General features: G+C 37.4%; 1 protein-coding gene across 1 annotated transcript in view; it reads right to left on the reverse strand.

Moving 5' to 3' along the window:
- The window catches only part of LOC306882037 (voltage-gated delayed rectifier potassium channel KCNH5-like), a gene marked incomplete at both ends in the record, with an annotated part of 47431 nt that overhangs the window by 3549 nt on the left and 29358 nt on the right, over nucleotides 1-14524 (reverse strand). Inside the window, one exon of the mRNA XM_079436469.1 lies at nucleotides 13342-13538. Within this exon, the coding sequence (XP_079292595.1) occupies nucleotides 13342-13538 (197 nt within the window). The remainder of the gene's footprint in view (nucleotides 1-13341; nucleotides 13539-14524) is intronic.

A 14524-nucleotide genomic window follows, 5' to 3' on the forward strand; every position in this document is an offset into this window, starting at 1 on the left:
GCACAGAAAACATAGATAACCGCCTAAAGCAGCAAAGTTCTCTAGCCTGTCACTGGACAGTTTGTGACTGGCCCCTGCTTCGACTGGTTTTTCTCTGTCTTTCTTCTTTCCGACCTCCATCGCTCCCTGTGCTGTGACAAGAGTCCTCGGAGAAAGGTTAAAATTAAGGCAGAATCTCTTTCATGATGTTGTAAGTGGACATAAACCAAGCAATTACTGCATGAAGAGCATGTGAGTGATTAGGAGAGAGAGGCTCTACTTAACTAAACCTCAAAAACATGAACACAATTAATACTATGGCTTAAAAGTAAATGCAACCAATAGAAGTAGAGAAGATTTACAGCATATTCTGTAATTCTCAATAAGTAAAAGACATTGACTGCTGCAAACGATGAGATAATGCGCATTATGACATTGTAATCGTGTACCCTCTTGCGGAAAGGACACAATGCAAATTTGTAATATGCATATTCATATTCAGATTTGTGAAATGCATATGGTAATATCAGAGAAATTAACATTGCCAGAAGGCATATTGTATTATAAACAAATACCGCATAAAGAGGTGCACGACTGAAATATCTACATGAAAATCTATAAATGCTTTCATATCAGAAGACAGAGGCAGAAGAAGAGGCCTTTATAAACTCATAAACTCTAGCCTCGGTCTGAGTCAAGAGCCATTATGACATTTTTTACGGATCCGATGCAATGATACGGTTCGAAATTTTCAAATGGACCGACTCACATTCACCTCATAGGACTCACTGTGTCTAAACAAGAGACAGCGGTGGCTGACCTGACCGTCCTTCCCTGAAGGAATATCACACACAATGCACATCACAGCAATACGCATCACAACTTCATGCTTTTTCTTGGAGTATTAAATCACTCTGACAACATCCTTTTCAGATTGGAATGGCTATTTTAAGACTACTTCTGATCTCAGAGCGACAGAGTGAAGGATTTGTGCACTGGTGTGTGTTCACCTGCAACTGTCAAAAGAATAAGAGAACGAGAGATTAAAAAAACCCCAGCTGTCATGACGCATGTGAGTGCTGAGGTCAGTGGAGCAATTAAAATACTCTAGCAACCAATAAGACAATCAGATTGTCTACCTCTGTAAAATGTTTAAAACACATCTTAAGACATATCTGTTTGATGAGGCCTTTGCTGCTTTATGAGGACTACTGATTTGGATTAGATGCATTTAAATCTAGTTTATTTTATCTCGCTTTAGTTTAGTATCTCTTTCTTTGTATTTCTTTTTAATTGTACAGAACTTTGGTACACTTTGGTGATTTTAAGGTGCTTTATAAATAAATTGCGATTTGATTACTCCAGTTGGTGATTTATTTCTCAAGAAACATTTCTTATTATTATGCTGAAAACTGTTTTTACTACTTTTTTTTTTCTTTCAAAATTGTAATGCACTATTATTTAAAAGTTTGGTGTTAGTGATTTACTTGTTCAAAATAATAATAATATTTTCATTCAGCAAGGAATAAAAGTAATAAATTGCTTAATTTGAAATGTTTTTAAAAGAGTTGTAAAATGTTTAAGGGGTCATATGATGCGATTTGAAGTTTGCCTTTCTCTTTGGAGTGTAACAAGCTGTTTGTGCATAGATAAGTAAAAAAAAAAAAAAAAAAGATCCCTGAAGTTGCAAGGACTAAAGTCTCAAAACCAAAGAGGGATTCTTTATAAAAGTTAAGACTCGACCACGCCCTCCTAAAACGCGATGCAACGCGGCGCGTAAAAAGACAGTATAAGTCATTATAATCAGTAATTATGTCCCCACTGGATGCAACAAATGCCTCGTTTATAATAGGTTTTATTGTTTTATGTTGTTGCGCCGGGACACGGCATCACAATACGGTGAGGGGCGTAACATTTCCGTCTCACGCGTGAGGTATTCGGCCAATCACAACGCATTGGATAGCTGGCCAATCAGAGCACACCTCGCTTCTCGGAACGATGAGCTTGGTAAAAATTGGCACGTTTCAGAAAGGCGGAGCATAGGGGAGCAAGAATAATGTACAGGATGTGGAAAATAATGTTGTTGTTTTTTTTTTTTTACCTTAAACTGCATAAACACATTGCATTACACCAAATACACAAAATAATGTTCTTTTTAGCAACGTCATATGACCCCTTTAAGAGAAAGTAAGTTTGTAAGGTTACAAATGTTTTCATTTCAAATAAATACGGTTCTTTTGAACTTTCTATTCATCAAAGAATCTTTTTAAAAAATCTATCGTTTCCACTAAAACATTAAGCAGCAAAAACTGTTTTCAACAGGTTTCAAAAATAAGAACCATTATTGATATTTAAACACCAATAATGACAAAGTACCAAATAAATATATTAGAATGATTTCTGAAGGATTATTTGACTGACAGTGACGACTGAAGCAATGGATGCTGAAAATTACATATTTTAAAATATATTAAATTATAAAACCGTTATTTGACATAATATGAACATAATAATATGCATATTATTTTACCGTACTGTATTTTTGTTCAAATAAATGCAGCCTTGGCGAGTATGAGAAATCTTTCATAAACACTGAAAAACACATACGCTCACACACACTTGTTTCACTATCCTTGTGGGGACTCTCATAGGCGTAATGGTTTTTCTACTGTACAGACCGCATATTCAATTGCCCTACACCTACCCTAAACCTAAACTTAGCCCTCATAGGAGACTATTTGCATTTTTAGCTTTTCAAAAAACTTAATTCTGTGTGATTTATAAGCTTGTTTACCCGTGGGGACCTCAATTTAGGTCCCTACCATGACACAAGTCCCCATGAGTCTGTGTGTAGTCAGGTTTAAGTCCCCACCGGTATATAAAAACAAACACACACACACACACACATATATTTATATAGGGAGGGAGAGAGAGAGAGGCACATCTATGGTTATTCAGAACATGTCACTTGTCAGTGCTTTCCAGTTTGAATGTTTATTATGTGTGTGAAGCATTGCGGTTTGAGTGACTTAAAATGACATAGAAGCCTGTTAGCAACACAATTGCATAACATAACTTGGACATACACACACACATAAACTGCCATCCTGCAGTGGGGAAGCTTCTTCTCTCTGACGAGAGGTAATTGGCTCAAAATGTGTCCACAACGTTTACTGCTGAGAATCACTGACAAATGCTTCATACCCTCTTACTGTCACATTACAGTTAGGAGGAAAGCAGGTGTGCTCACACACATAACTCCTCCTCATTATATACTAATAGACAATGTAACCCCATCTTCAATATAAGAATCCCCACACAGGTGGAGAAATAAATTCCCTTGACATTATAGCAGCAAAAATATCACACACACAAGCTTTCAGGATTACAGCTGCCACATCACTCCAAGTCCTTTTCACGCATTAATGCCAGCAAGTGAAAAAAGCAGGGCTGCTCCGCTCCTCCATCAATCTCTCGCTCTCTAGAATGTTCTGGAAGCACTCGAGAGACAAGCCATTATTCCAAAGAGGAAATCGGCAGGGGAGTCTCACCTTCTTGCCTGAGGACCTGTGTGTGTGTGGAGGGAGGTCGCTGTGTGTATCCATGATTAGATAGGACTGATTTTTTTTTTCTTGGTAAGAGCTCTTGGGGACCATCTGCCTGAGGGGAGCGAATTGGAGCATTTCATCTTTATCCGTTTGTTTTTTGTGCGTGTAACTTTCTATCTGTTTTCTACATATTTATCATATAAAGTGTCTGAACTTGTATGTGTGTATCTGTTCTCTCCTGAGCCCTGGCTCTACAGAGAATAAACTTAAAAACATCGCTAATTAGACCACTTAAATGGAGATCAAGACAGGACTGAGAGAGAGAGCGAGTGTGTCTTGGGGGGGAATTTACTTAAAATAAATGGCAGCAGTTGCTAGCGTTGTTTATGTGCATGTGCTGTCCACAACGTTAAGCACCTGATTCACTAAAGGAATTGCAATCAGGTAATGGTGCAAATGTAAAAAACTATATATTATATTATGTTATATTATATTATATTATAAATAATAAATGAATATAAATATATTACAATTTTAGTATTATTTTAATAATTATATAATTTTATACTGATTTTATAACAGTAACTTTCCGTTGACAATACAAAGTGGTCTGGTTGAAATAAAACCACATGATTTTTAAAGCTATGTACAGTCATGAGTTATATTATAATTTTTTTAATAAAGTATGTACATTTATCAACTTGGATTAAAATGAGCTAAACAAACCAACAATCAAACATTATTATTGTTTAACAGTAACTTATGGCACACTGGACATATGCCTTAAATCACTGTTCTCTATCATTTAATGCAATGGTCAACAGAAAATGTACACAAACATCTAAATGAAATCATCTTTTTTTCCTGAAGGCAAGCAAATGTTTTGTGAACAAGGAACAATCTATAATAAGCATAATTTGCATAAAAAGGAGGCATGTTTGTTCTGAAATTAAAGACAATGATGTGATTGTACCCAGAGCAAATAGATATTGTGACGAGTCGGCTGCCTCCCCCCCTGTCCATCATCACCACCCCGTCCCATATTCGCCGCCCTTCACCAGGCTCCCGACGGGAGTGGGTGTGTGAGAGAGGAGGGGCGCTGAAACAGCCAGGGCTGGCGGCGTGTGATGAGGCGCACCTGACGTGAGTAGAGCCTCATCACCGCCGCCGTTTAAACGCCGAGCGCGCCTCTCCTCGGGAGACCGGTCTCTTCCCCGTGCATGCACGCTGGTGTCCTCGTGGGTCCAGGAAAGGGAGCGTAGAGGGAACTACCTGCCGCCGCCAGAGACGCGAGCGGCCGGACCCGCAGTCCGGCCGACACTGCACCCGCGATACGGCCGTCGGGCAAGGACGCCGGGCCGTGGAATCCCGTCGAGCACCCGGGGATGAAGGAGTTGGACGAAGCCGCCACAGAAGCCGCCGTCACCCGCGCCCCGGGACCTCCAGACGGGAGCGTGTGCGGCCGCCGGACTCCGCCCCTTACCTGGACCCTTCCCTCCTGAACACTGCCTTCCTTCACGAGCCCCGCAGCACAACGAGGACACCAGATCCCTGTTTATTTTGGACACTTTTCCCCCTTTGGACACTTTATTTTAATATTTTGTTTAATAAAAACCTCTCCGAGGCTTGACGCCACGCCCACTGTGTCTGTCGTTGGCTCCTCCCGCCACAATATTTTAGTGCATTGAATGCCTCGTTATCCCAGTTTGCAGTTGGCTAGTAAACTTACCTCTTAATGATAATTTATCTATGAACGTTTATTTTATTCTATTGTTATACTGTGTATTATTAATATTACTTTTTATTAATACTACAGATACCTTAGTTTTTTTCACTGTTTTGATGATTTGTACAAAAAGAGAAACCACAACAACAACAAAAAAAGAAATATATTGAAAAGGTCAATATATTTTTATCTTGAGTCTCAAGGTCAAGATGTGTCACCTTAGAATTAGACTGATCTCATATGGTTTCTTAGTTCCTCTTTGTTCTTGGAGAGTAAAACCTATTTCTACTTGAGAAAAAGCACTAACTGCACCACTCTTTACAAAGAAATGTAATAATGAACATGTTAAAAATCCATTGCATCAATATCACAAAAACATAAGTAGGAAATATAGTAGGTGCAATATCAGAAGTACGTGGATATGCGCGGATGCTGCTTAGAGGGAACACTGTCTCTCTCTTTTTCTCTCTAAATATCTTTTCTCATTTCTTTCTTTCAGTCCTACCCTGGTGCCATCACTGTACCGTAACCAAACTTCGCTCCTCTCTCACACACATACACACAGAGTGAGAGTGTGTCAGTTTCAGCGGGTGATTAGGTGACACATTAGGGCTGTTTAGGTAATCCAGCCTGTCACCTGCAGCCACACACACGCATCACATGCAGCCATGCACTCAAACAGACTGATGAGATATGAGATTCAATCTTCTGTTCAATTTACAGCTTAAAGAAAATAAATTCTAAACCTGTCCGAATCTTTTTGCCTGAGAAAACATCCGATTCCCGGTGGAAATAACACACCCTTTACGCAAATCTGCAGTTGCTGGTGCCTAGAGTGTCTACCAAGATGCCACAGTTGTAGTCACTTTCACAATGAGACAAATGAAGCAGGAAACCACATGATCTTCCAGGCTATGTGCAGTAATTTTATTAATATAAAATGATGATTTATAATTGTTAACTTTCATGTAATAGAAATGATTTTAAAAAACTAAATAAAATAATTTTTAATTATATAAATACTTACTTTTAGCAATATATAAATAAATGAACAAATTTGGCAATTTTATTAATATTATTCTATAATAATTCATTATTATTATTTATTATAAAGTTATTAACTTAGTAGTTAACTTAGTAGTAGTAGTCATATAATATATATACATACACACACACACACATATATTATTATTAATAAAAATAATAGCAATACAATAATAGTACAATAAATATATGCAATATAATAGTAATAATAATAAAGGTGTTTTTTATTATTATTTCAGGGGGCAACACAAGGTAGTCTGGTTAACTAATATGCTTCTCATTGTCATCATTATCACACATGTACGTAATTGACAGGATAAAATGAGCCTCTGCTAATGATGTTACTGTTTGCTAGCAATGCCGAGATAGTAATGGCACTTATGAAAATTTGATGTGGTTTGACAGTAGTACTGTAGTACTGTAGGCAAACAAGCAGTCTCAGAATTTGGAGGTTAGTGGCAGACACACTCTTATTCTGGGTCACATCATTAATTTAAAAGCCTTCTGGTGGAAGTGTGTCTGTGTATGTCTGCCTGAAGGCCCACAAGCTGTCTTAAAAACTTTATTGATTAACCAGAAAATACACACACGGGGCAGCCATCAAATACAACATATATGTGAGAATATTCCTCAAACCTTCTAAAAACCATGAAATAATCATCTCACACCTCTGCCCTGCACACACACAATCAACAACACACCAGCAAGACTAACTTACTTGTGTATGACTTTCTTTCATTCTCTTTTTTTCTTTCTTCAGAGTGATTTCATCCCTCCCTCTCTTCTCTCTCTGTCCTCCATTAGATGGCAGATACATCCTTGAAATCTAAATCTTTCATTTTGTTGAAACCCTCAGGCTCCCTCGACAGAGACACTAACCACGACCGGTCTTTCATTTAACCACAGAAGAATTCATAAGCTGCTGTTTTGTTTCTATATCATATATAGCAGTGCTTCTCAAAGTCCGGACTCCGGTCCGGATCCGGAGGGAATTCAATCCGGACCTGCTTCCATTTCGTATTTCAAGAGCACTAATTATATTTCCTACTTTGATAAAGGCATGCTAAACTTGTAAATCATTTGTTTAGTTGTTATTGTCTTTTTGGAGATGGTCCGAAATGAAAGCAAAGGCATTGAAACTTTTCCTTCATGACATTTGTTGTTATGACATCCAGTGAGCTATGACATTTGACATAATCGTGCGACATTTCACCGCTAATGAGTAATTAAAAAAAAAAAAATTTATCACTTAGATTATGGCCTTTTGACAGTATCCCATACACTGAGTTATTTGTTGCGGCCCGTCACAATATCAAAACTGACCGCCACAAATAGATTTTCCGAAAGGCTTGTACTTGGTTGAATAAATTGAGCACTAGATCCAACTCCTCCCACCTTACATATACCTAAACCTACCCGTCTCCACCCCCTGATCCCTAAGCTCACCCATCCCCACCCCTAAACCTACCCATCTCCACCCCCTAGATGTGGATCCAATCCCGCCCCCTCATTAAACACGTTTACCAAACAAGCCAGGGTTATTTCAGTTAATCTGACTTATTTTGAGCCAAATCAATTGACAATAAATCAGACTAACTGAAATAAACCTGGCTTATTTGGTAAATCTGTTTAATGAAACCCATATCGGCCAAAAATCAGCATCATATATCGGCCATCGGCTGCCCTGATTTCTAAATATCGGCATCGGGCAGAGAAAAACCCTTATCGGTCGACCTCTATTGCAGATACTTAAATGAATTGTTTTGCCACTTTTGCATTTGTTATTAATGTATTTTGAATGCAACGGGCATTTTGTTTTATTTTTTAAATAGTGTTTTTATTTGTTTGTTTGCCACTTCCAGAAAATCACATGATCTTTGAGGCTATACAGGTGCATCTCAAAAAAAATTTAATATCTTGAAAAAGTTAAAAAATATATATATTTTTTAACATTTCAAAAATGAAAGTTTCATATTTTCTACATTCATTACATGTAAAGTAAACTTTTCAAAAGTTATTTTGTTTTGATTTTGATGATTAGCGCTTACAGCTGATGAAAGTCAAAAATCCAGTATCTCAAAATATTAGAATATTTACATTTGAGTTTCATTAAATGACCATCCCTACAGTATAAATTTCGGGTATGTCTTGTTCTTTGAAACCACAATAATGGGGAAGACTGCTGACTTGGCAATGGTCCCGAAGACAATCATTGACACCCTCCACAAAGAGGGTAAGTCACAGAGGGTCATTACTGAAAGGTGTGGCTGTTCACAGAGTGCTGTATCAAAGCATATTAAATGCAAAGTTGACTGGAAGGAAGAATTTGGGTAGGAAAAGGTGCACAAGCAACAGGGATGACCGCAAGCTTGAGAATACTGTTAAGCAAAGCTGATTCAAACACTTGGGAGAGCTTCACAAGGAGTGGACTGAAGCTGGAGTGCATCAAGAGTCACCACGCTCAGACGTCTTCAGGAAAAGGGCTACCAAGCCACTTCTGAACCAGAGACAACGTCAGAAGCGTCTTACCTGGGCTGTGGAGAAAAAGAACTGGACTGTTGCTCAGTGGTCCAAAGTCCTCTTTTCAGATAAAAGTAAATTTTGCATTTCATTTGGAAATCAAGGTCTGGAGGAAGAGTGGAGAGGCACAGAATCCAAGCTGCTTGAAGTCCAGTGTTAAGTTTCCAAAGTCAGTGATGATTTGGGGTGCCGTGTCGTCTGCTGGTGTTGGTCCATTGTGTTTTATCAAGTCCAAAGTCAATGCAACCGTCTACCAGGAGATTTTGGAGAACTTTATGCTTCTGTCTACTGATAAGCTTTATGGAGATGCTGATTTCCTTCTCCAGCAGGACTTTAGCACCTGCCCACAGTGCCAAAACCACTTCCAAGTGCTTTGTTGACCATGATATTACTGTGCTTGATTGGCCAGCCAACATGCTTGACCTGAACCCCATATGGGATCTATGTGATATTTTCAAGAGAAAGATGAGAAACAGTCGATCCAACAGTCCAGACCCGCTGAAGGCTCAATAGTGCCTCAGCAGAGCCACAGGCTGATCGCTTCCATGCCACTCCTCACTGATGCTGGAGTTTGTGCTAAAGGAGCCCTGACCAATTTATGATCACATACACACTGCAGCTAAATTAGTTTGTCAGTTCCCCTTTTACTCCTTAATTGTGTTCTATACACACATAATTCACTAAAATACAGGATTAACAACCGCATTCGACAACTGCATTAAATCCCGAAAAATACAGATAGTGACAACCGCATTTACAGAAATTCTACACAGTGTGTACGGAACTGAACTGAACAACTAGTTGTTAATGACGCATTTGAACGTGTATCTGTGTATTCATCTGTGAGATGCAAGAAAATAACAGTGAAAGAAGTTTTAACTTAGCATGGGGCTAGCTACGCTCATGAGACCTGCGGTAAAGTGTCAGTGATCTTCATAGACAAACACAACAACAAACAAGGACAAAAAAACACTTAAACACCCAAATTCTTTGTTTTATAACACCAAAACAAATATCATGTCCAACAGATCACTTTATTAACTTGATAAAGTGCATCTCTTTATGAGATAAGACCAAACAACATGCCTAAAAGAGCTTGTAAATATGAGGACATGGCAACACTGCAAGACAGCGCTCTCTAAAGTAGTTTAGTTAAAATTGACGGACAAAAAGAGTCTTTAGTCAAAAAATGGCACATAACAAACGGCTAAACTTTTACTCACTCCTGCAAGAGGACAGAATGTTGCTATGGTTACAAATGCTGGAGTCACTCCTTAAACTTGTAATGTGTACGTGGCCATTGAGTGCAGAAATGAACATACTTTAAAGAACTTGAACTTTTGTGTTTTGCAAATCCATTTTTGATTGATCTTAGGAAATATTCTAATATTTTGAGATACTGTATTTTTGACTTTCATGAGCTGTAAGCTCTAATCATCAAAATTAAAAAAAAATTTAAAAAAGTTTTACTTTGCATTAATCTAGAATATATGAAAGTTTCACTTTTTGAAATAAGTTACAAAAACAAAATTAACTTTTTCACGATATTCTAATTTTTTGAGATGCACCTGTATACGGCACACAGCCAAGAGTGCTTCTGGCAATATTATTAATGTAAAACAATGCATAATAAATAAATGAATTAAGGCACAAATACTCCTGATCATATTCCACTCTATTGCCTTAATTTTCTGTCCTCTACTTAATATTAATACAGTGGCAAAAAAGACTAAGAATAGCACTAAAAAAAATTTAAAAAATATCTTGAGACTGTTTAAAACAGTGCTGCGGTGAATTTTTCGTTTTGCTTCAGTATTGATGTAAGACTATTTGACAGGTTAAAAGCAGGCAGGGAACAATCATAGTGGAAAAAGGGAATAACATTAAGAAAAGAGGGAGGGAGAGAGAAAGAGAAAGAGAGAGAGAGAGAGAGAGAGAAAGTGATAAATAGGAGAAGTATGTATGAGAGGAGCTTTTGCTTTGTGTTTTGATTTATTCATATCTGACCATTAACCTAGAAACACTGTTGTTGTAGGTTTGAATATGTGTTTTTTGTGACTGTGTGAGAGAATGAGTGCGTGAAAATATGGAGGAAAGGAGTAAACAATAAGCTTCAAGTCAAATCCAAAGCTGGTGATAAAGGAACTGTGTAACAATGAGAAGACAACTAGAAAGATAACAATTGAACAGTGGGGGGAGAGGACTGAACATGAGAAAAGAAAGAGGAAGAAAGAGAGAGAAAATCTTCACTTCATTTGCACCAACATACAGTATTTATTTTTTTCTCCACAGGCTTCCCCTCTTTCACACTATTGACCCAGTTCTACCCATATTCCCCCTGACGGCCATGACACATCTTTATACTTTGTACTGTATCCAATACAATTAGGGGAATTGATGACAATTGAGGCTTATATCCAATCAGAGCTCTGAGAGCTTAAAGGATTAGCTAACCTAAAAAAAAAAAAAAGTAATTTATTCTCCCTTATGTTGTACCAAAACTTTATAATTTATCTTATTTAAACATAAAGAGATATTTTCAATATTTTCTAGTTCAATTTGTAATTATCCAAAAAGAAAGCAAAAAACCCCCCCCCCAAAAAAAAAAAAAAAAAAAACTGTAAGCGCAATTACAAAAGAGCGCAGATGGGAGGGGAAATTTCTGCTTTCTAACAATGCACAAATTAAAGAACACAGACTCTACATCTCATTTACCTAGACCAACAAAATATACCAAGCACAGCGCAAATTAGCGTAGTTGCGAATGAAGAATAAAGAAATAAAAAAGCCACAGTACATTGAAAAGAACCAGAGGTCAACAAATGAAGGTTTGCTATAAGTTTTGATAGACCTGGTATTGCATGACTCCTAGTTGAGGGTTCCAAGTCGTCTTTTATTTCCTGAAGCAAATTAAAAATAACATGGCTTAGCAAACGATATGTTCGGATAATGTGTTCTTCTGACATTACAAATAAATTAATACGTGTGGAGCCTTTCAAGCACAAAATAGTTTAAGACATGCTTTTTTGGGGCGTTAAATAATGTCGCAAATACCAGTAGGGGAAGTCATGGCCTAATGGTTAGAGAGTCGGACTTGTAACCCGAAGGTTGTGGGTTCAAATCTCAGGTCCGGCAGGGATTGTAGGTGGGGGAGTAACCAGCGCTTTCTCCGCCCTCAGTACCACGACTGAGGTGCCCTTCAGCAAGGCACCGAACCCCCAACTGCTCCCAGGGCGCTGCAACAGAAATGGCTGCCCACTGCTCTGGGTGTATGTTCACTACTGTGTGTACAAATGCAAAATGGTTAAATGCAGAGCACAAATTCCGAGTATGGGTTGCCACACACCACTTCCCTTTTCCTTAATTTGATGAGTGCAAACGTTAGTAAAATGCATTGTGTGATTCATTTGAATACTCCTCCCATAAATTTTGCATCTGAAAGGGAAACTACTAGAAATGCATATTCAGTAAGGTCAGGGGCAAAAATAACTGTGTCCACACCTTTTCAGCGCTAATTCTTCACTGAGCGTCTTTAGTAAAACCCTACAGTACAATTTTAATGCCAAAAGACGGTTTGCGCTGGCACAAGCTATTAGTAAAACTGGCCCCAAGTCTTCTAAAGCCATTCAATAGCTTTCTGTGAGGAACAGACCAAAACTGAACCTTCTCTTCTGCAAATCACTCAAATCACTTAGGCGGCTTGTGAACTAAATATACTCATAGGCTTTCAAAAGTATGAAAAAAACAATTTAGACACCACTAAAACAAAAAGTCACAGAGGTTTTGAACAACAAGAGGGTGAGTAAATGACAAGATTTTTTTTTTGGGTGTACGTAGAATATAGGAACTGAGGATTTTGAAAACAAAAACATCACATTAAAGTCACCCATTCTTAGCATGTCACTTAAAGGAATAGTTCATCCACAAATTTAAATTCTGTCATAATTTACTCACCCTCATGTCTTTACAAACCCATCTTTAAAACACAAATTAAGATATTTTTAACGAAACCTGAGATAACCTTTATGACCTTTTAGGATCTTCTAAGAGACAGAAACCTCTCAGGTTTTATTAAAAATATCTTAATTTGTGTTTTGAAGAATAACCAAACAACAAGTGGGTGAGTAAATGATAATTTTCATTTCTGGGTGAACTATCCCCTTTAATATATCCAACATATCATCATAATTCTAATAATTATAATTCCTCTCTGGATAATTAGGTCCTTTAAACACACTTACTTCTTTAATTAGTATAACAGAGCAGCTTAAAAGAACATAACAATCAAGGTGTCAAATCATCAACTATTAAATCCATTTAACACTGTAATACGTGATCAGAGAAAATAATAAAGAGCCTGCAAACTAACAAGAGAAGCATGAGATTTCAACACAGTGAAAAAAAAATAGTAATTTGACTGAATAAAGCTGAACTCAGACAGACAAACAAACACTGAAAAATCCTAGTAGACACAATGAGAGAGATACATAACATAAGAGAGATGTGCAGGCTAATGCGTCTCACCCTTTTGCGTAGGTTGCAGGTGAGAATGAGGTTTCGGGAGAAGGAGTTAGCAAACGCAGTGTAGAAGTCCAACACTTTCAGCAAGGCTTCTCTCTTTATGATGTGAAGATCACAGTATGTTAACGCCCGAACGTTAGCGCATGAGTGAGCCAAAGTTGTCTCCTTCCAAAACACATCACCAAACACGTCCCCTTTACCTGAGAGAGAAAGAACAAAAAAAAAAAATATTGGAGAATATACAAGGGAAGATTAGAAAGATCTTTAACATGAGCAGAGAGTTGGAGTGAGACTAGACTGCTTTAATTAGTGTCAATCAAATGCATAATCTCACAGCAGGGTTGAGCAGAAGAATGATCAAATCTGACATTACAATTAATATTCTCTTTATAGAGCTGGAGCTTGGCGCCGACTTGAGCAGGAGAATTACTTAACTGTATTGGACAAAGGTTTAACTTACGCTTTTTAAAATGGGTAACTCACATAAAAATTTTCATTTTGTAATAAATTACTCACCGTCCTGTCATTCTGAACTCATCTGACTTTATTCTTCAGTGAAACACAAAAGTAAGTCTTCTTAAGCCAAACATTAGTTTCATGTGAAGAACAGACAGAAAAATAAAGGGAGAGTTCACTTAAATATGGAAATTCTGTCATCCTTTAATCACCTCATGCCGTAGCTGTACGACTTTCTTCCGCAGAACACAAATGTTATTTTAAGTTGTATATTTTATATAATATTAGTATTTTAAGCCAAACTATTTTGAACATTGAAAGTTTTTGAAAGTTCTTGTCTGTTCCTTATAGAAACCCATCAAAGTGAATGAACATATTTTGGTGTTTTTTTGTCCTTCGCAGTATAAATTACAATCCACTTTTCTTATATAAAAATGAGCAGCTGGACATTCTGCAAAACATCTTTTGCGTTCCACATAAAAAAGAAAATCAAAGGAGTTTGTAACAGCATGAGGGTGAGTAAATGACAGAATTTTAGTATTCTAGTGAATGGAATGGACTTAGTGACGGATCGTTTTCGTGACATTGAAATTGGATTATCAAAAAGAAAAAGAAAAAAACTGTTGGTTCTATTCAACAGTTAATGATCCATTAACAAGATCAATAACATTATAAAATAGAGTGAATTTTCATTTCATGCCAAGTTCAAATTTTAAGGCCAAAAGGAAAC

Source organism: Barbus barbus, assembly GCF_936440315.1.
Source record: "Barbus barbus genome assembly, chromosome: 16".
NCBI lineage: Eukaryota > Metazoa > Chordata > Actinopteri > Cypriniformes > Cyprinidae > Barbus > Barbus barbus.